Below are 23420 nucleotides of genomic sequence, written 5' to 3'. Positions count from 1 at the left end.
TATTCTGAACCCAATGGCTTCAATGTACCAAAGGAGAGCTTAGAAAATGAGAGTGTATCATTTATTATATACTAATGATTTTTTTAAATAGATCTTTTAAGTTGTGCTAATGGTGGATGTCCAAACAACTTAGGTGGAAGATGCGCATGACCTCGTGTTCTGAGGGTCTTACAGGAGAGCACCTGTCATAGAGGTCAAGGAGTGCTCATGCACGGGAGCCTTACCTCCGAGGTGAGCCGTCATCGTGGGGTTGGATGATGACCACCTTCACAGTCACCGAGGTCCGGAGAAGGTCGATCATCTGCTCATGGGTCAGTGTGGCCACGGCCACCTTGCAGATCTCCACGAGGCGGCTACCCTGGCGAAGGCCGGCCTTCCACGCAAAACCGAAAGGTTCCACGTCTGCCACAATTCCCTCGAAGTTCACATGGAAGCCCAGCTGGCCCAGCCCGTTCCTCCTCAGGGTCATTTCCACCGTCTCGCAGCCTCTCGTCACAATCTAAGGGTGAAGGGGACGATGAGAGGCAGGGCTACGGGGGGCACCAAGGCCCTGCCCTCCAGCCACCCCAGTGACAAGAAAACAAGACAGGGACACGGTTCAACCTAAACTTTATCGTAATTATCCTTGGCATCAGCCGCAGAGAAATAGCACAAATAAAATGATGGTTTCATTCTTCAAAGCCAAATCGGATACAGGTGTCCTGCTTTTTCCTAGAAGCCAATGACCCAGAGCTTCTCAGAGCCTGAGAGCTTAAGATGGGCTCTAACTTTTCCCTCTCCTTGCGGCATCACCTGACTTGGCGCTCAAGCATCTAAATTCCATTGTTTCAAATAGACTGAAGCAACTGAAAAAACGTGAAGCCTGTCACCCATCAAAGCAATAAAGCCTAATAGACAATTATCTTTATTTTTTTTTTCCCCAACTGTGCAGCTTGCAGGATCCTACTTTTCAACCAAGGGTCGAACCCAGGACCCCAGCAGTCATAGCACCAAGTCCTAACCACTAGATGCCAGGAAATTCCCTACTAGGCAATGTAATTCAACTTATAAAATGGCCCAGGGGTGCATCAGCTATGAAAAACAGTAGGGCAGTTCCTCAAAAATATAAAATAGAATTACCATGTGACTCAGCAATTCTACTTCTGGGTATAAATCCAAAAGAATTGAAAGTAGGGTCTCAAAGAGGTATGTATACACACATGTGCTTAGCAGTGTTATTTACAATAATCAAAATGTGGAAGTAACTCAAGTGTCTATGGATGGGAGAATGCATACATAAAGTGTGGCATATACAAACAGTGGAAAAAAAAATGGCCCAATGCCTTTCCAAGCTAACACTTAGTGATCTGCCCCCCAGGATGGGCAGCAGCAGGAAGTCCAACTGTTAGGAAACCAGAAGTGTTCTCTATAGCAACCTGTGGACATCCTATTCTAAACCCTGGGACCCCCTCTCCTGGGACTGCCTCCCCGTGCTTGCCTGGGTGGTGAGGACCATTCAGATCAAACGTGGGCCAGGCAGCCAGCCTCCTTACTTCTCTGGACAAGGGCAGCATGCAGAAAGGCACTCCTGCAGGAAGCATCTCACTGCTGCTGTTGCTGCTAAGTTGCTTCAGTCGTGTCCGACTCTGTGCGACCCCATAGACGGCAGCTCACCAGGCTCCCCCGTCCCTGGGCTTCTCCAGGCAAGAACACTGGAGTGGGTTGCCATTTCCTTCTCCAATGCATGAAAGTGAAAAGTGAAAGTGAAGTCGCTCAGTCGTGCCCGACTCTTAGCGACCCCATGGACTGCAGCCTACTAGGCTTCTCCATCCATGGGATTTTCCAGGCAATAGTATTGGAGTGGGGTGCCATTGCCTTCTCCGAGCATCTCACTAGGCACACTAAAGCACCAATAATTAGTTAATGCCACCCTCAAAAATTCTTACTGAGAATAGCCCACATGAATGGAAAGAGAAACATGGGGTCATTGAAGATATAATTTGATGACATATTGTCATTGTTGTTTAGTGGCTAAGTTGTGTTGGACTATTTGCGACCCCACAGACTGTAGCCTACCAGGCTTCTTTGTCCGTGGGACTTCCCAGGCAAGAATACTGCAGTGGGTAGCCATTTCTTTCTCCAGGGGATCTTCCCAATGTAGGGATTGAACTTGTGTCCCTTGCATTGGCAGGCGGATATCTCACCACTGAGCCACCAAAGCAGCTCTTTGATGACCACAGCATCACTTACTTGTGGGTAATTTAAAACCGGGAGGTATCATACCCGTATCCCCCAAAGCACAGAGCTCAGGTGTGAAGTTTCCGTTTTAAAAATAAATTCTCTGTGAAACAGGCTCTGAATACACAGATTCCTATTTAATAAGACCTATAGAGCCGTGGGACCCAGACTGGCGCAGTGTTGTCACCCGTGTGGCTGACGTTGCCACGGTTACCACCCCAGTGCTCACACTGCCGATCAGTTTCTCGTAGGTGCATTGACAGTCTGGGGCTTAGGAAAATGGGGAAAGGGATTGTCAGTCTTAGTGGTGACGTTTTGAAAGATTGAAGTTTCCAAAGCTATGAACTGAAGTAATTCAAAATTGTTGCACAAGTACTTTTGTAATATATACAACTTGAATACATTTTTCTTTCACTTCTTTTTTCAGCTTTGTTTCAACTAAGCTCGCTGACCAAAAGATCACAGAGGACATGGGGCCAGCCTTCTTTCCAATAGGAACATAATTCTCAGTTGAAATTTAGCATCCACATCAGGGAGAAGAGTGAAAGGCCAAGCTTTTCCCGAGTCCTACGTGTCGTCTCTTCCTCTTATTTCTTCCAACCACCCGCCACGTCCCCTACTTTTTGCAGTTTCGGTCTCCCTTCTGTTCCTTGCTCCTTAACATTTACAAAGGCTGAAGGATCATGCTCTCCACTGACTTGGAGTTCCTCACATAATTACATGATCAATAATCACATGGTGGCCTCCTACCTATGTACCTGGGACTGGCTACACAATTTGTGAAATCTGGTACAAAATAAAAATGTATGGCTCCTTTGACAAAACTTTCTGAGTTTCAAGATGGCAACAGCAGAGCATTCAACCAAGCCTGGGCTCTTTGGAGAGTGACCGGCCCTGCTTTTCCCTTTGGGCAGGAGTTCTCATTTCCCACCTGTGTCTTTACCTGCGTAACAGGCACTTCTGTTTTCACCACTAGAAAATGCAGAGTTCACCACCTGTCCCACAGTGCCCCTTCCTAATCTCTCTGCTATGACAGCTTCATCCTCTTCCTTTCCATTTCTCCGTCTCCTGCCTGGCACCAGCCTTATGTTCTAAGCCCCCAGCGGTCTTTGGGTTGGTTTATTTCTGCCATCTCCCATTATAAGTCATCCTAGATACAGCATATTGCATTGGCCAAAAAGTTCGTTCAGGTTTTTCTGCAATATCTAATGGAAAAAACCAAACGAACTTTTCGGTTAACTCAATATTTCCTCAAATATATTCCAGCTATCAGGCAGCTTAGTCACACAGTCACTTTTCTAGAAAGATGGTACAATGGGGTCCTTGGAATAGTGAACGTATCAGACCCTCTGGGACGTGCATTTTGCTGGTTGGTGAAGGGACATGTGTTTGTGTTGTATTTTCCAGAGTACAGGTTATAATGACTCAGTGGGTCTCTGAAAAATAAGTATTTCCAGGATTACCGAAAGCACGTGTCCTGAGACTCACCAGATAATTCAATTCTCCAGATACATAAACTGATCACACACTTAATCATCCCCAAATCACATCATGGTTTGTCCACATACGCCCTCAATACTGCTGAACACTCTGAGGCCCTTCCTGTAAAGAGTGCCTGCAAATTACAACGTTATTTCTCCAAAGCCAGCAGACACCGCCTTGATTGCATTGTCTCTTCTATGTGGTCTGGAATAACAAAAAGTTTGTATTTGGTGGCAGGAAAGGGGGCAGGAAATGGGTATAATTTCTCCTTTTTCTCATGATCCATAACTGACTAAATCTTTTCTAATGAATCAGATACACATCCCCTTGGGGGAAGATTTACACATGAAAAATTCTTTTGTCAAATCATATTTTGTTCTTTTATTTGATTTATTCTTATAATTCTATTGTATGTACTCAAACTAAAATCTGTATCTTCCTTGTTATACTGAGAATTATAAATACAACTGCTAAATACCATGGACATCACTGAAGGGTTTTGCTTTCTACTGCAAATAACAATCTCTTTCATGACTTTTTCTTTTAAATCTTTCTAACTTACGAGGTAATTCTATAAAACCTCTGCAAGAAACTGGCTGCAAGATTAATAACATATTTCATCTGGCAGATGAAACAGAAATACTGCATAAAAACGCACAGAGTTGAAGGGGCAAATAGGGCTTACTCTGACCATCAATATGGTCAACGGTGATTCTATGCCTATTAACCTCCTCTGGGTAAGATACTGTCATGCAAGTCTCTACACACACACAACCTCTAGTCAGTTCTGTCCTTCCTTCAACCACTATAAAAATAAGGCCCAATGTTCCCTTTGGAAAGCTGGCTTCACTTTCATTTCTGATCAACTGCTAATGGATGCTTTTCCACCATTCATGGATTCAGTAACCACTCACAAGGACAGTGTTTAAAATCAGTTCTACCCATGAGGAAAAGTACTTCACTCCCCAGGTAACACATCTGGGGTGGAACTTCCACAGCGGAAGCTATGAATAGGAAGTTGAAGGCCTAAGGGCAGTGGAAAAACAAAACCTGTACTTACGCCCAGGCGCTGGACAATCTCCCTGATGTCTTCAGCACAGCTGTCCACTGAGGACAGAAGGATGCATTCTCCTCGTTCATAAAACACCTTGATACTCATTAACCCAGATGTCCACCCAATGACATCCCTACAGGAACAGTTAAAGACCACGTTCTTGGAATCCTTCTCGATCAGCATTATGAACTCATTGGAAACCCCAAGGAGACACTCGATGTCCGCAGACTGGCCAAAGTCTCTTGCCACGACGTGCCACATGATGGCCCCCACACTGAACAGGTGGGCATCCTTCCTGGGCTTCACCTTCTCCTTCTTCTTGGCGCCCAGAGTGATGAAGCTGAATTTCGCGGACGTATCCACGGTGGCAGTTGTGACAAAGTTCTCCGCCAGGTCCTTCAAGTACTCCTGCCTCGTCCGAGTGGCCATCGCTCGAAACTTCTCCGATTTGTGGGCTGCGTTTTCTGCGTTGATGACTTTCGCTAAAAGGAAGTCCCGAAATACTGCCGACTTGGGGAAAGTGACACCTTTGGGAATTGGTGGGCCAAATGGTGGCACATCCTTCGACCTAGAAACTCCAACGCTGAGGGAGGAAACGGAGAAACAAATTGAACTGCGATGCCATAATAGTTACCTTCAGAAGTGTAACTGCTGAGCACACCTTCAACTGAAGCCATCTACTTCACCGCCTCTTCTTTCCCACATCAAGTTTTTCTTTGTTTTTAAGCAAAACTTCCAAATTTAGTAGGTGCAGGGGAGGGGAGCTATAGGCTGAGTAGCCTCCCTTCAAAATTTGTATGCTGAAGGCCAAAACCCCAGTAACTGGGAAAGTGGCTGTGTTTGGAGGCTGGGTCTTTTCTTTGAAGAGATAGTTAAGTCAAAATGAGATCATGACAGAGGGCCCTAATCCAGTCTAACAAGTGTCCTTATAAAATGAAACATGAACACACAGAAAGACAACCAGAAATGCAGACACACAGAACAGAGACCATGTGAACACACAGGAGGAAGACGCCCATCTGCAAGGCAAGAGAAAGGCCTCGGGGAGAACCAAACCCGCCAACACCGTGGCGCTGGACTTCCAGCCTCCAGAACTGCGAGAAATAAATGTCTGCAGTATAAACTACCAGTTCTTTGGTTTGCACCATGACTGCGAGCTGACTAAGGAAGGGGCGATGGGTGCGCAGCCAGGTTGGTGCTCTTTCGATTCTGTGGCTGGTCACCACTGAGAGGCAGTGACCCTCCAACAGCTGACAGTGAGATCTGCCCTGCTGGTGCGCCACTGGGCACAGGGACCATCCTTACAGAGCCCAAATTTCTGAATGTCCCTTTTTTTTTAAGGAAATGCTCACTTGATCACATTTTGGAAGTCTAAATGAAGATTTTATGGAAACAACCTTTTACGATATTTCAAACATAGAGTGATAGCAATCATTTTAATATGGGAAAACCAATAATGCTCCCCTGTATCAGACAGAAGCTTTCACTGCCTCAAATCTGTTTTGGAATAAGAGTTAATTAATAAATTAGCAGATGAAAGACTGGAGTGAGTGAATGAATGAACCCTCCAGTATCTACTCCCCAACTACTGAGCAGCGTCTGCCGACCGAGAAGGAGAGCCAACCCCACATCTGCCCAGGCTGATATTTTCTGTGTTGAGATAAATAAAGGAAGTCATCTATGCTTCACTTTCTTCACTGTAGAAAACCCTGGAAGAAGTGAGTTAAGAAATGAAAGCAGGTGTGAAATCTTCTGGGATGTAGCTGGTGAGACTCTAAATAGATCGAAGTCCCCAGGGATCTCCCACCTTTGCTGCAACCTGCACACCCTGTAACAGAGTTAATTGTTTCTGGGAAAATGAGCTGTAAGACAGAAGACAGTCTGGGCGGGGCCTCAGCTAGTATGAAAGGACAGGGAAGGACTGCCTGTCTTTGGGACAGACAAGCAAACTCCGCCGTGTGTGTATATGCTCACTCATGTTCGGCTCTTTGTGGCCCAGTGGACTATAGCCCACCAGGCTCCTCTGTCCAGGGGATTTCCCAGGCAAGAATACTGGAGTGGATTGCCATTTCCTCCTCCAGGGGATCTTCCCGACCCAGGGATTGAAACCATGTCTCCTGCATTGGCAGGCAGGTTCTTTACCACTGAGCCACATGGGAAGCCCATGAATGTTTATGAGCCACTTTTAAAACCCTGAAGCATTCTGCTGCTTTACACTTGAACCTCATTAGTAAATGATAACTTAGCAATAACGTGTGGTTTCTCAAAAGGCAATGACCCTGTCTTTGAACCATTTGTATACACTGTCTTTCACCACAGAAAATATAACGCAAGCTGCTTTGTTTATAAGCAAGATCTATATCAAAGGCACCCCCCCCCAGTAATCTAATTAAACCCAGAAAGCTCTAAAGAAATAAAAATGAAAAGGTATTACTTATCTTTTAAGATTTTTTTGTGCTAATCAACCACCTCATGATAGAAGAATAAACTAAAAATAGAAAGTAATTAAAAATACCCAATTTGACCTAAAAATAGCAGCAGATAAAATAACACCAAATACAAGAACGCCCTAGGCTCATGTTTCCAATCCGTTAGGGAAGTTCATTTAAGATGATTCTTCATAATTACCATTCATGGGGGAGATCCCAGAAGAATAAGCCAAATGAGCATGTTTGCACTAACGTTATTGGATTTAGGCATATCGTCCCTGGTGGCTCAGATGGTAAAGAATCCGTGTGCAATGCAGGAGACATAGGTTCAGTCTCTGGGTTGGGAAGATCCCCTAGAGGAGAGCATGGCTACCCACTCCAGTATTCCTGCCTGGAAAGTCCCCATGGACAGCGGAGCCTGGCGGGCTACAGCCCATGGGGTCACAAAGAATTGGACATGACTGAGCAACTAAGCACATATCCTTTATACAGGCTAGATGTCTTTTTTTTTCAAATATCACTTCTTTAAAAAAAAACTAACTGAAATCTGAGCATTCATTCTTCTTAACTACACATTGAAGTCAATACTGTTATCCTTACTTTTCAGAGAAGGAATTGAATGGCCCCCAAAATAAGGACTTCCCTAAAGCTCAGATGGCAAAGAATCTGCCTGCAATGCAGGAGACCTGGGTTTGATCCCTGGGTCGGGAAGATCCCCCGGAGAAGAAAATGGCAACCCACTCCAGTGCTCTTGCCTGGAGAATCCCACGGACAGAGGAGCCTGGTGCGCTACAGTCCACGGGGTTGCAAAGAGTCAGGCACGACTGAGCAACTGACACACAAAAATAAGCTAAGCTCTAAACCTGGCAGGAGATCTGGACCCTCACTCAGGTCAGAGACCCACTCTTCCAACAGCACCCCACTAGACGGCCGCTTCCCGGAGAAGAGCAGGGGTGGAGGAAAGGCAGGCCCCGCCAGACTGGCCTGTGATTCTTGGGTGCCAGGCTGGCCTTTTGAAAGCACCAAAGCATCAAACGCCCGTCTTGAGAGCCCCACGAGTGTGAGTGTTTCCAAGACCTTGGACAAGAAGAGATACTGCGCCATCACCATATGTTTCATTCAGGGAAGCACTGACAAGGCCGCATCATCCACCTCTGGGGCTGCTATCCACCAAGCGATGGCGCTGGCAGGGCTGGATGATGTCCTGAATGCTCAGGAAAGGTGTCACCTATGCTCATGAACTGCTGGGAATTTCACTGTTTCAAAACGGGAAGAAGGTACTTACAGAAAGTACCTGAATGATAACCATGAGAAATGTAATTAGGGAGAAAAAAAAAATCAAAGGATAATTAGGGGCTGAGAAAGAATAATTGGAAAACAAAGATATTTTGGGAAAAGAGGACCTGTTGGAACAACTCTGGGAGCACGGAGCGCCAGGGGCGGCTGACTCACCTGTAGCACACGTTTTCCGTACATGGATTATGCACTTTGACGATGACGAAGACGTGTTGAAAGTGGGACCGGATGCTTTTTGGAGTAAAAGGAAGTGCTCCAGGCTCTTGGAAGACAATGGTCACGATGTCATTTCCTATATGCCTTTTCCTCAGGAGCTGCGGTCAGGGAAGTGAACACACACACACACAGTTACAGACAAGGTTTTCTGTAAAAACAAGATATGTAAGTATATACAATGCACTCAGCTTTCAATTTCAAGGGGTTTGTTTTAGAGAAGCAGAGATGTTCTTAGGAAGTTCAGCTTCCTCGATGTGGCCACGCTTCCAAGACTGATGAAGAGAAAAGCCTCAATACTTAAGTTCATCTTTTACTTTAAAATGTGACTGTCATTTTCCCTCCTTTTCATCTTTATCATTTTTTTTTAACCCTGAAATAAAAGCCCATTTAGAGCCAAAATCGCTCTAAGGAGATTTGTGGCTTAAGCTCTGCAACTTAAAGGCAGGAGATGGCATGGCATCCAAGGGAAGGTACAGTGGTTCCAAGTCCTCCACTTAGTGCCTCAGGGGAGTAGTTGTGTACGTGCTTCCACAGACACGTGCTTTTCTGCGACAAAAATACAGACGGCTGGGGGCTTCCCTGGTGGCTCCGTGCTAAAGAATCTGCCTGCCGGTGCGGGAGGCACAGGTTCAATCCCTGATCTGGGAGGATCCCACGTGCTGTATGACAACTAAGCCCACGTGCCAGTTATTGAGCCATGCCATAGAGCCCAGCAGCCACAGCTACTGAGCCCACATGCTGCAACGGCAGAAGCGCGGGCACCCAAGAGCCCATGCTGCACAAGAGAAGCCCTCCCGGTGAGAAGGCTGCAATTAGAGAGCAGAGTCTGCTCACCACAGCTGGAGAACGCCTGTGCAGCGACACAGACCCTAAGCTAAGCTAAGCCGCTTCAGTCGTGTCCAACTCTGTGCGACCCCACAGACGGCAGCCCACGAGGCTCCCCCGTCCCTGGGATTCTCCCTGCTCAGCCATAAGTGCATATATAAAAATTTAAAACCAGTACAGAAGGCTGTTATTTTGGTGGCTAATATTTTCAAACTAACTAACTGAAATCTGGCCTTTTCAAAATGCATGTTGGAAACACAGAATCCACCTGGAAAGCCCAATAAATGACATCTGCAGCAGAAGAGATGGAACCCCATAGCGGTAACACTGAACATTTTTACTTGAGATGTTCCTTCTGCCAAGAACACCCCCTTCACCCCAAGTCTCTCCTAGACCACGCGGGTCTGAGCTACCACAACACCAGGAAAAATGTTCTTGGCAACATTGCGCATGCCCTGCAGCCACACGCCAAGCTCAGGGCAACAACATTAGCTGTCTTGTCCTCTTTTAAGTCTCGGCTTACTTCTCCTGTGTCAGGCCATAACCATCAGGAGGGCAGGAGACGTGTCTGACTGAGTTCTGGTCTCCTGGGTTCTAACGGCCTGCCCAGGACACAGCAGACACCCCCTACCCAATACAAATGATACAAATACACAATCACAGCCACACAACACTGCACAATAACACACTTAACACTCTGAATCCACGCTGATAAACCCATACACCCCATAAGCTGATGCACCTAAAGCCACTAGGATCTGTGCTCATAGGGCCTGTGATCCTCGGTTTTCATAGAGGCAGTAATCTTTACAGGAGTCGGTGATGTCACTGCAGGAACAGGGTAATCTCAGGTGGTAAATCTCTCTTTACGAGCAATAACAAAGGCAACAAGCTTGTGTTCAAATTTATTTGGCACCTACAGAACATACTTCAGTGTAAAGAGCATTAAGTTTGACTTTTAAAACCTTTTAAACCCAGATACAAAAACGATTTCATTGTCAGGCCCCTGACTTGTGATTTAGCATGATAAAAGGCCTGGAAAAGTGGGAACGAAATGTCCATTCTTCCAGAATTCACTGCTTGCCCGTTAAATTGCTGATTCTTATGCTAGAAAATTCCTATTTAAATCCCCATGGTTAAAGTTATAAACACATGAAAATCGTTTTACCGCCCAAGTGAAGTTTTGAAAGATATATTAATATCCATTAATGAGCCATCTGCTGTTTCAAAAATGTTTGTTGGATATTTAAGTATGAGGTGCTACTTCAGAAGCATGTAAAAAAATCAGTAGCAAACTAGTTGTATATTCACTGTGTTATTTACCCATTCAATCGTGGACGCAGATGTTAACTACAATAAACATTTCATGGAAGGAAAAGAAAAGCAGGCAGGGACATAGATCTTAAACAAGCACCATGGGACGCCCTGGCAGTCCAGTGGTTAGGACTCTGCATTTCCACTGCAGGGGGCTCGGGTTCGACCCCTGGTCGCGGAATTAAGATCCCACATGCTAAGTGGTGCAGCCAAAAAAAATAGAATAGAATAAATAAAATGAGGACTTCTCCGGCGGTCCATTGGTTAAGAATCCGCCTTGCAATGCAGGGGACATGGGTTTCACCCCTGGTTGGGGAACTAAGATCCCACATGATGCCACAGAGCAACTAAGCCCTCATGGCACCACTAGAGAGAGTTCAAGCACCCCAGCGAACGGTCCGGAAAGATGCGATGACGAATCCTCATGCTGCAGCAACGAATCCTCATGCTGCGGCAACGAATCCTCGAGCCGCAACTAAGGCCCGAGGTGGCCAAATAAGCAAGCAAATAAATAAATATCTTAAAACTTTTTAAATTAAAAAAGTAAAACAAACACGACGACAAGCTGAAAATAGTACAAGGCTACGATATTCTTCCTTCATATCCCCGATAAACGGAAACATATCATTTACATGTACTGTAATAGGACAAGAAAATTCAGGAACAAATGAAAAGTTTAAAAAAATAAAAATATCTCACAATGTCTTCAGTGTATTCACTGAGCACAGATACAGTGGCTTATGCTGTACTTTCCTCAAAATACAGGAAATCTCAGACTGGTGAGAAGAGAGGTGGCCAAGGCCACACAGGGGACTCTGGGCCCCTCCTCCCCAGTGACCACCCTCCGGGCCAATCTTGCAGGGTGGTCTGGCGCCTTACTCAGTGAAGTGTAGGTAGCTATTCCTACCCATTTCTCTCCCTCCTGAAGGAAGATGTTGGGTCCAATCCCACACTTCACTTCGGGAAGCACAAAATTTAATGCCCAAGTGAAAGGAAAATTTAAGGCTACTTATTTTGATAACATGCCAGTCTGCTTTTGTGTCTTTTTAAACATATTCTTTTGCTTCGTAAAATGGGCTGTGCTCAGACGCTTAGAGTCATGTCTGACTCTTTACGACCCCATGGACTGTAGCCCGCCAGGCTCCTCTGTCCATGGGATTCTCCTAGGAACACTGGAGTAGGTTGCTGTGTCCTCCTCCAGGGGATCTTCCCGACCCAGGGATGGAACCCTCACCTCTTACATCTGCTGGAATGGTAGGCGGATTGTTACCACTAAAAATGTATTCTTGTGCTTTGTAAAACGGGCTAGAAATATTTTTAACATTCTGGTTAATTTAACCATGATCACAGAATGCATTTCGTAGAAAAAGTGGGGGTGGGGAACATGGGGATTCATTAAGAAGAGGAAAATAACATCTCAAGCTCTTTGTAGAGAATAGTGCAAGAAAATGAACACCTGGCCCATTAACAGGATACCTGAGTCTCTTCAGAGACTAAAGTAATACATCTGACAAGTTCTCAGAAACATTACTCATTGTCGGACATTAAATAACCTAAGTAATAGGTTATTTATATAACTTATTACTTATATAGGTAAGGATTTCTTATGTAAAGGTAAGGGTTCTCTTTTGTAGTTAGTTGTATCCTGTTGTAACTTGTCAATGAAACTCTGTAGAATGGACTCCAGAAGTGGAAGGGAAAGGGCGTGGCAGCCTGCACAGACCACAGTGGTCCACACAGGAAGGCAAGCTGCTAGTCACTAAGAGGTCCCTGACACTATTTCAGGAATTAAGAAATGATGACGTCTTCTAGGCCTTTCTAGACATAAGAAGCTCCTAACACTTGTCTCACTGCCAACTTAGTGTCTTCAACTGAAAAAGTGAGTTAATAAATATTATATTAGATTTACATAGTCAGTTCTGCTAAATTCCCAACATTGGATTCAAGCTGTGAGATAGGAATAAGCTCTTGTTATGACAAGGGAAGTGAATATATGATTCTTCACCCAATTCCACGATGAAAAAGCATATAGATGCTACAGAAATAGCAACATGTGGGTTTAAATTTTCAATTCCTTAAACAAATTTCAGAGTTTCACAGGTCCAGTTTTAACCTGGTGCCACAACCAGAAGCAAGTGAAAGCAAGCAATCCCCAGGCAGTCTCGTATACATCAAGAACGGCATAAAGTTGAACCTGGTGAGATCTACTAGCCTCTGGGCAAATAGGTTCATCTGTTACACTCTTTTTTTAAAAACCTAGCAAGATAGGAAAACAAAGCAAAACAAAACACGCTACACCTAATTTTGGAAGAAAGGGGAGAAAAGGCTACACCTAAAAAGAGGAAGTAGGTGAGATGTGGTTCAGAAAACACCTCTAAACGTCAGTGATGTGAAAGCTTAATTTGAAACTGGAGAAGGCAGATCTCCAGAGAGACTTTCTTGTCTTAAAAAGCAAACAGGTGAAAATGAGCATGATTTCAAAGAGAAAACTGCATTGTTTAATGATTACAAGTTCTGAAATTCAAAGAGATGAGTGCAGAAGTGAGCAAAATATGAAATGTATTCCCATTCAAAACAACAATCATAAATTCTGGATCTCAGTCCTTCAGGTGTCATGAGAAAGTCTGGCAGGATGAGCCGGGCTGATAAAGACTGATCTGGCCTGATCCTTCCCCCAGTCTGACTGGTCACATCCCCCTTCTAGACAGCCGCCTGTTGCTGGTCGCTGCAGTAGGCACCTTGTGTTTGCTAACTCTGCTTAGGAAGTGTCTGCCCTTGGGACTTCCCTGGCAGTCCAGTGGCTAAGACTCCGCATTTCCAGTGCAGCTGCGGGTGTGGGGGAGTTCCACCCCCTAGTCGTAAACTAGATCCCACATGCTGCAACTAGAGATCCCACACGCTGTAATGAAACTGAAGACTCCTCATGCTGCAACTCAGACCCAGTGCCACCAAGTATTTTTCTTAGAAGTGTCTCCTCTTTACATGCAGGGCTAGCTTCTCCTCCTTCAGAGACTCCCTTAATTTTGCACAAGGCACACAGAACATACACACCACACGTGCATGCAAGCATTGCCCCCACCCATATATTCTATACTCAATAAAGCATACACCAGTGGTTAGAACTTCGCTTTCGTTTTTAAGAGACATCTATAGAGCTTCCTGTATAATGAAATGGAAAAAGTGAACATGAAATAGTAGTCTGAGTAATAAGATAGAGAGGGAAAACCCACACACGTTACCACATAAATACAGAGGATCTATACTTAAAGAAGGAAAACCTTGCCTTTTCACTTCCATAGAAAAGTGACCACAATCACTCTGATCTCAGATCAGCAAGGAGATACCAAATTTAATTGCCACTTCAAAGATGCATTTGCTGATTCACCATATAACGAACGTAAAAATATTACATACAATATTTTAACAATGACAAGAATGAATGTACAAACCAGTTAAGCAAAGCTGAATATTCTGGAAATGGAGAAACAAACCATGAATGTGGATTTTTAATGATTTAATAACAAAGTGAAGATAAGAAAGGATTATGAAGATACAACTATTTCTCTTCTGAAAATGAGTAGTGCCAGCCTACTCAAAAAGCAGTAATTCTTACTGTGTGAGTATATATCCCTTTTTCTGGCCTGGGAATAAAGCTAATCATGAAAAGCTGAATAAGCACCTTATGCTTCCAAAATAGTCTAGATGCCTATTTATAGGTGAATCCAAGAGCAGTCAGGACCTGCTTGTATAGAACTTAATGCAGTGGAACTTAATGAAGAACTTGATGAAGCTGAATGGTTCCTCAGCTTCCCTGGTGGCTCAGACAGTAAAGAAATCTGCCTGCAATGCAGGAGACCTGGGTTCGATCCCTGGGTTGGGAAGATCTCTGGAGGAGGAAATGGCAACTCATTCCAGCACTGTTGCCTGGAGAACTCCATGGACAGAGGAGCCTGGCGGGCTACAGACCATGGGGTCACGAAAGAGCAGGACACGACTGAGCGACTAACACTTTCATTTCACTTCCTCAGCAGTACCAATGAGGGACTCAGAAGTGCGTACACAAACTGACCATTTGCCCAAGTTATATGGTGAAGGGGTTCCAGCCTAAGAAGCTCTGTCTCTATTACTTCTGTAGATGTCAAGTCCATCCCTGGAGAAAGACCAGGATTCTTCAGATGGAATCTCAGAAACCCAGGAGTTTGGTCTTTTTCCTTAGGGACCTCCATGGATCTCAGATACCCCTTCCAAACAGAGCAGTTCTAACATGAAAGCATTAAAAAAAAAAAAAAGGTTTACTCTGTGCCAGGACCATGCTACGTTTATCTGTTTTATATACTTAGCTTGAAGAAAAAGGTTTCTCTGCTAAAGTGATGTTTTGAGCTAACTTGTGGGGATCTTTCCACTGATAACACCACAGGATAGCTTAACTATGGTTTATCTACAGGACAAGTGGGAGGGGAACAAGCACCCAGGGGAGACAGTGCTGGGAAAAGCAGACTGCCTGCCAAACAGACCTGGGGGACTTCACTGAAGAGGGAAAACATTCAGGAACGGGTTTCCTCTTCACTCCCCAGGTCTGGCGAGGTTTTCTTTGTAAGAGTCAGACACTCCAAAGATTGAACTCTTCTGCAACTGTGGTGAACTCTCTAAATACTTTTTACTACATCTTGGAATAAGCTTTCAGCTTGATTTATTATAAGAACAAACACAAGAAATTCTATGTGATGTGGACGGGTCTGGATCACTTAAAGAGTCACAGATACCATGGTGTTAATGAGGCTGACGTCAGAGGCACAGCTCACATACAGACAGTTAACTGTGCTAAGCTGTGGCCTCAAAGAGCAGTCATGAGCCCAGATGGTCATTTCAGACACTTACGCCCTTGGTAGTAACACACTCCATGGGCACAGGGTGGGGGGGTGAGGATTTGGTAAAGCAGCACAACCCACAGAAAGCTGAAAAGTCCATGTTCCAAAACTGCACAGAGCCATCACTGATCTATGACCAGAATATTCTGATGACAACTTACAACTAGCAAAATATTAAGTATCAAAGTTAAAATAGTTTTCTGAAATTGTTGATAATCAGTCCCTCATTTTCTTAGCTATTCAGGCCTTAGCTTTTCATGATAAATCTTTAGGACTGGGAACAGGAAGATGAAATGCAAATTAAGTCATCTGAAATACTTGTCCTCTATATCTCATAAGTTATAAATTTCAATAAACCCCCAAATTTATTGAGCACACTCTGTGCCAGGCACTATTTTAAGTGCTTTATACATATTACCTCCTCTGATTCTGTCAACTGAGAAACATTCATTAATTCATTCCACAAATGGTAACTGACTGCTCTCTGCATTCTAGGCATGTCTCTGTACGCATACAATACTTAGGAAAGAGAAGAGGTAAATGTCTCTGTCTTCAGCAATAAAGGAAAATAAAGCATAGAAAAGTTTTTTGTGACCTAAGATCACAAAGATAGTAGCTAGGAAATGTGGTTCTAGAATTCCTGCTCTTAACGACTATATTATTCTGCTGAAGCTTTTTGCCAACCTAGAAGGAGGAAGCCTCAAAGAAAGCCCTAGAATCACAGAATTCTAACACCAAGAGGAAGATGTTATGTATCATATTGTCCAGATATACTCACGTGTGTCAATCCTCACGTCCAAACCTTCGGAAGGGATCGCAAACATACAGCATTCTGTCTGTTTGAGCTTGGGTGTAGACTCCTTCCTTCTCAGCGCAAGGTTCTAAGCACCCACGACTGGCTACCTAGACCACAGCCTCATTACACACCACTGCTGCAGCTAAGTCGCTTCAGTTGTGTCTGACTCTGTGCGACCCTATGGACAGCAGCCCACCAGGCTCCTCCGTCCACAGGATTCTCCAGGCAAGAGTACTGGAGTGGGCTGCCATTTCCTTCTCCATCCTCATTATATAATTATCACTTTTCTTGAGAGACTAAGAATCTTTGCCAAGGCCGCAAGGTAAGTAACTGGCCACGGTTAAGTTCAGAATGCAAGCCCAAAGATTTTTATCCCACACCCTACATTCTCATCCTTTTTACGTGATTACCTATGTTGAATATGTAAATTTCCCAATGAACCACATATAAGATCATACATATTCCATATATATAAAAGCAACTGAAAAAAGCAAAACAGTTTTTTTTTTTTAATACTCTATCTCTAATCTATCAGCATAACTTATTCAATACCATGGATTCTCACTCAAGTTAAAAAAGAAAAATGAAAATGGAACCAAATAAGTCTTTAGGCTATAGAGTGTGTGATGTACTGTTTCAGTGCAAGGGACTTTTTTTTTTAAATCTCCCTTTTGGGAAACTGAAAGCACTCTTGTATCCCACTCCCCATCCTCTGTGCTTCCATCCACATTTTTGTGTGTAGGACCTTTCAGGGATAGTTTCAGGGAAAGAAAGTCAGGTATAAAGAACTCATAAAACCACCATTTTAATTACAGTTCAATAAAAATGGGGTAGAGGAATCTAGTATTGAGCTCTGTAAGAGCAAAGTGAAATGAGCGTTGGAATTCCAGAGGTTGCCGCCTGAGAAACAATGGATGGATTCAGTCTGGAGTCCACCAGGGGCTTCTCCGGTGGCCCCATGGTTAATGCAGGGATGGGGGCTGGGTCCTTGATCTGGGAACTAAGACCCCACATGCAATGGGGCAACTAAGCCCACAGGCCATAACTACTGAGCCTGCGTGCCACAAGCAGAGAGCCAGCGTGCCGCAACAGGTGGTCAAGAGTACTGTGAGTAGGAGCTGATGCAGCCAAGTGAATGAATAATTTTTCTTCAGTGACTCAGGTGATTGGGGAGCTGGCAGGACCTTGGGGTTCAAATGCTCCATAAGTGGGGTCCAAAGACACTCGTTATATTTTTACTAATGTGCTGACAAGTTCCCTGGGTTTGAGTTAAGCCCTATGAGATTTCTAAGCAGCAACTCACCCTGAATTTAATTACTGGATGATTCGTAAGTATCTGCAGGACAACTGCATGGTCTAAATTGAGCTTCTTAATAAGAGTCCCATGGACTGCAAGGAGATCCAACCAGTCCATTCTAAAGGAGATCAGTCCTGGGTGTTCTTTGGAAGGAATGATGCTAAAGCTGAAACTCCAGTACTTTGGCCACCTCGTGCGAAGAGTTGACTCATTGGAAAAGACTCTGATGCTGGGAGGGATTGGGGGCAGGAGGAGAAGGGGACGACAGAGGATGAGATGGCTGGATGGCATCACCGACTCGATGGACATGAGTTTGAGTGAACTCTGGGAGTTGGTGATGGACAGGGAGGCCTGGCGTGCTGCAATTCATGGGGTCGCAAAGAGTAAGACATGACTGAGCGACTGAACTGAACTGAACTGAATATCTAGTGAGTCCACATGGCATTATTCCAAATAAACGTTTTAAGAGCTAGAAATCTTAGTTTACAATATATGTATACAAATTCATACACGTGATCTAGGGATTATATCTCCATCTCATAAAAACATACAGACATGTGATCAATAGAGAGATCCTCTGAAGGTAGTGGGCAGAGCTCAGATTACTAGAAAACCCTGTAGAATATACAAGATGGACAAGGAGCTGAGGTCAAGTGTTAGGAAGAAAAAACCCATCTAGCAATTACTACAAGATGAAGAATAAACAGGAGCTGCAGCCCTGAACGGGACAAACGAGGCTGGGGGCCGGGGACCTCCTTCTCTTCCCGGCTGTGAGATCTAAGGTGGTTCTTGCCACCTGGGACAGGACAAGTAGCCTCTTCGGAAAGAAGCATCCTTTGACTACTTTCACGGAATTTCACAAGCACTCAGAAAACACATAAAAAGAAAGGCCAGTTCTCTGCAACAATTAAGTTTCATTCATTTGACAAATACTTACTGAACAACTACCATGCAGTCTTTGGTGCTTTAATTTAGAGCAAAGGAGTGCAGTTAAGTGACATCAGGAAAACAAAGGTTTCTTAAGCATGAAAACAAACTTTGCTTTAACTCTGGGTTTGCCCCCAAATATAATCAAACTCCTAAAATTAAAGAATGCCACAAGTGAGTTATAACATACTTTCTTACAGTAACTTATCTACCCACATGCAGAAATCAAAGTTCAGGTTACATTTATCGACTTTTTTTGCAAATTGTAATTAATACGGTTGACACTGGTTCCCATTAAGGTTTTGCTTGGCAAGCAATTCACGTGAGTGTGGGAGAGTATTTAAGTTTTATAAGAAAAAAGTGCAATGAAACTTGTGCAGTAATAATCACTTTAAACCCAAAATGCTTCCCAATGATAAGTCAAAGATTATTAATGTCATTTAAGGAAAAAAAACAAAAAACCCTAGCAATTCTTTGCAAACTCTGAACACACTAATACCACCAAAGAGCTGCCCTTGGATTGGCACGTGCTGTGGAAGTAGCGGGAGGCTGTACCTGCTGCCGGTTGTTCGGCGTGTGGGGGAGCATGGTGCACACGTGGAACATGAGCTCGTAGTCTTTGTATGTCGTGTACAGGGAGTGCGTTCCTGTAGAATCAGCTGAAAACAAAGATTAATTACAAGAACAAGTCAGGCCACTGCAGATTAGCAATTCAACACTTAGAAGGTCATTATCACAAAAGGCAATTCAACTGAAAGGAACAGGCGGCCCAACTATAAAGGAGCAGTGTCTCCGTGGCCCTCACACCAGGCACTGTTACTACCACTTTCCAGCCCGTGGTAGCTGCCTGGGTTTTCTTCATTTGCTCTCACACGTGCTTTCTACTGAGCACATGGTTTCCCCTCTTTTCTCTTCTGCCTTCCTGCCTTCCCAGGGCTGATGAGCCACATGGGAGAGATGCTTCAGCCATGAGGGGTACAGGTCAAGAGAAGAGGAGGAGGTATGGTTTGGCGCAGGTGCAATGATTAGATGGGGCTGAGCTAGTCAGAAGCTGTCCTTGCCCCATATTGCACGTGTGTGTGTGTGTGTGTGTGTGTGTGTGTGTGTGTGTGTTTACAGTTAATTCTTAGTTATTCCTGGGCACTTGACCCTCCAGAACTCAGAAAAATGAAACAGGATTGACTTCGCACGGAAATATGGACAAAAGATATTAAGGATTTCTTTCCAGAATCATGGAACTAATTTTCTTTTCAACAGGCAATGTGACGATGCAGTCATATGATTAAGACCAAGAAGAATGAATGAGACCTCTTACTGTATATTATGCACTGACACGTGTTAAAAAACGATGACATCTGAATCCCTGTTAATCATACAGCTAATTCATCTTTTCAAAAGCAGAGCGATTCTTTGCAAATTCAAGACCCATCTGTATCATCAACAGATTACCTCACTGAGAATTTCAGACGCCAAGCCAACATGGTGACTATGAAACATCTAAGTAATGATTTTAGGATGGGGTTTTGAACCACGTTGCATACAGATAAAAAGATAAACAGAAATTAAGAGGTAAACAGTTCTTACTGTCTTTCTCAATCCTTGAGCTGTATCTATTTTTCCACCTTTTAAAGAACAAGGAACAATACCATTCAATATTATTTAAAATGAAGTTTATTCCATTGGGTTTACTGGGAAAACTCAAAATAGTTACCTAGGGCTAACTCTCTCTTTTTTTTTTAATCTGAAATTTAAAACTTTCTACTTTAAAAACATTAAAACACTTAATCTTCATGAGCATTTATTATTTTCTTTCTAAATCATGTAATATTTTATTTCCAGCATTTATATCCAATTCAGAAATAGTCCTGAAAATACTTTAGAAAAAAAATATACAGTTTTGCACTGAAAAGGTAGTCATAGAAGGCAATTTCATGAGTAAGGAGAGTATGTAGAATGTTTATCTATGGATATTGGTAGATTAACTTGCAGATGGTCAGAGAGTATATTCATCTAATAAGCTGTATACTATCAAGTCCCCAAATAAAGACATTTTCTCTTTTAACTATTCATTAAATGCATATTTGTTATTTTTTCATAGGACTTTTTAGGGAGTAATCCTCCATTTCAACTGTCTTCTCTTAGGATCTTGACAGTAAAAGTGGCTCTGGAAGAGAGCAGGCTGGTCATGAAGGAACGAGGACTGTTCTTTCCATGAAGAAATGACAGTGAAGGTCAGAGCATGAACTAACCCCGCAGGTTCAAGGACTCCCATCGCAACACTTACTCCGATGTTTAAAATTCAGTAAAAGAAATGCTGACAGATGCTTACGAGTCTAGTCAGTGGGCTTCAGATTCAGGAAATTGCAATGAAAAAAGAAAAGTGCAATTCTGAGGGGAAGGGGGAGAAATTTTAAAAAATGTGGTCATAGCTTGTCTATCTCAAGCCCATACTAAAGGATGAATTTCAGAAATTAAGCATTTTTAAAGTTTTCATCTCAGCTATCAGTATGGCAACGGAAAAGGTAAACTCACAAGCTTGGTGGGGTTTGCCGCAAATACTTCTACTAAAAAAGAGATAAAGGGTCATCTGTGGCAGTCTTTGGTTCTATCTCTGCACCTAACTAAAGAAAGGTGGCCACAGCCTGGGGTCTGTATTCTACAGCTCAGCAAAGCAACTCAGCAGCTCATGGCCCTTCGGTGCCTACCCCACGTCATTCTGTACTCAAGAGAGAAATGGCTCATTTTAAAGCTGGAGGGGACGTCCCAGACACTCTAGCCCAAATACTCTGAATTCTCTTTGTGAATAAAATATGGCCCAGATTTTACCAAGGTCCTGCAGCAGGCACAGTTAAAACGGAAACAGCGGGGGACTTCCCTGGTGGTTCCACTGGTTAGGAATCCACCTTCCAATGCAGGGGACGTGGGTTCAATCCCTGGTTGGAGAACTGAGATCCCACATGCCTCTGGGCAACTAAGCCCACTGGCAACAACTCGAGATGCCCATCTGCCAACCCCACATGCAACAACTAAGACCCAGTGCAGACAAAAATAAATAAATAAACATTAAAAAATTAAACACTATTCTCCTGAACTTAAGATTTTTTTGCCCATCGCATAAAAGGTGTAACTTTCATCTGACCATTCTATGAAACACAACTGTTAGAAAGTTCCTCTAAAGGGAAGACGTGCCATGATTTCTTTGTCTCTCATAGAACACCTTGCTCATAAAAATATGAATCAACATGTCAAAATTTTGTTCTTATTTGCTTGAGCTAACATGATTAGCATGACATCTGTAATGTATTAAAGATATCTCCTAGGTCATAAAAACTCAAAGCTGATGTCAATTCTGTACATAGGGGAAAAAAAAGTATTTGCACTATCTACGCTGTAGTTTTATGGAATGTATACATCAGGAGCTTTTAAAATGTCCCCTCACCCCTCCCACAGCAGAAGGACAGCAGACATGCAGAGCAGCAATGAGCCCATGAAGAATGAGCTCATTCTTCAGGAAGGCGTCCCTAAGGGCAGCATGCTTAGCGGTTGTATGGTAGTCTGTAGGTAAGGGGAGCTTGGCAGAGAAAAAAGAAAGAAAATTCAGAAAAGACCTCAATGAGCTTTCTTAAAAGAAGTGGACACTCACAATAGGTATCATATATTATTTTCTAATCTTTACATTTCTGAGGCATGAGCAAACACATTCAACTTGATAGTCAAGCTCCAACCTTGACATGACACACAGGGCCTTGTACGTGAGCCAACTTTTCTCCAGATATTGTGATCTATCCTCTAAGTGTCACTTTCAAACACAGGAAAACAAATACTGCAGATAAGCACGTGTAAATGGAATCTAGAAGAACAGTGCTGATGAATCTGTCTGCAGAGAAGGAACGGAGACATAGAGAATGGACTTGTTGACACAGTGAGAGGAGAGGTGAGGAGGAACTGATAAAGTAGCACCGTCATGTATACACAATGATGTGTGGTCAAGAATCTGCCTGCCAAGCAGGAAACTCAGGTTCAGTCCCTGGGTCAGGAAGATCCCCTGGAGGAGGAAATGGCAACCCATTCCAGTATTCTTGCCTGGAGAATCCAGTGGGCAGAGGAGCCTGGCGGGCTACAGTCCATGGGGTCAAAAACGAGTCAGATACGACTGAGAGCACACGTGTGGACAGACAGCTGCTGGGAAGCTGCTGCACAGCACTGCGAGCTCAACCCCGTCCTCTGCGACGACCTAGAAAGGTGGGACGGGAGGCGCTCAAGCGGTGGGGAGGCTCAACATACGGATACTTATGGCTGATCCACACTGTCGCATGGCAGAAACCAACACAGCGTTGTAAAGCAATTATCTTCCAGGTAACTTTTTTTTTTTTAAACCCCAGAACTGATGACAAGCCAGGCACAGGAAGCGCAGCACCGCTCTGTTGTAGGCACGTGTCACTGATGGTCGCAAGGTGAGCCCTGGGCCCCAGGGCCTTGGTTCCAATCCTGGCTGACGCTCCCCCAGGACAGGTTCCCACTGACCCCTCCTAGAGGGCTGGATGCCCTCACAGATCCACCTTTTACTCACTCTTCAGTAAAAGGGCAAGCAAATCACTGCTTGACAATAGGCAGAATTTCCCCAAATACACAAAATTACCCTACCTGGTATTTTCAGGTGTGTTGAGAGCAACTAAGTAACAACACAGATACAAAGGCT

The 23420-nt window shown here is 43.9% G+C and overlaps 1 protein-coding gene across 2 annotated transcripts in view; it reads right to left on the bottom strand.

The window, feature by feature from the left end:
* The window catches only part of SIPA1L2 (signal induced proliferation associated 1 like 2), a 117013-nt gene that overhangs the window by 61707 nt on the left and 31886 nt on the right, over positions 1-23420 (bottom strand). For both annotated transcript variants that reach the window (XM_068981910.1, XM_068981911.1), the window contains exons 5-8: positions 19277-19380; positions 8635-8792; positions 4760-5336; positions 225-499 (exon numbers count right to left, since the gene is read on the bottom strand). In XM_068981910.1, the coding sequence (XP_068838011.1) occupies positions 225-499; positions 4760-5336; positions 8635-8792; positions 19277-19380 (1114 nt within the window). The remainder of the gene's footprint in view (positions 1-224; positions 500-4759; positions 5337-8634; positions 8793-19276; positions 19381-23420) is intronic.

The sequence above is a fragment of the Capricornis sumatraensis genome, chromosome 10 (assembly GCF_032405125.1).
Source record: "Capricornis sumatraensis isolate serow.1 chromosome 10, serow.2, whole genome shotgun sequence".
NCBI classification, from domain to species: Eukaryota; Metazoa; Chordata; class Mammalia; order Artiodactyla; family Bovidae; genus Capricornis; species Capricornis sumatraensis.
Note: the sequence above shows the minus strand (reverse complement) of the source record. Positions and strands in the feature narration are given on the sequence as shown.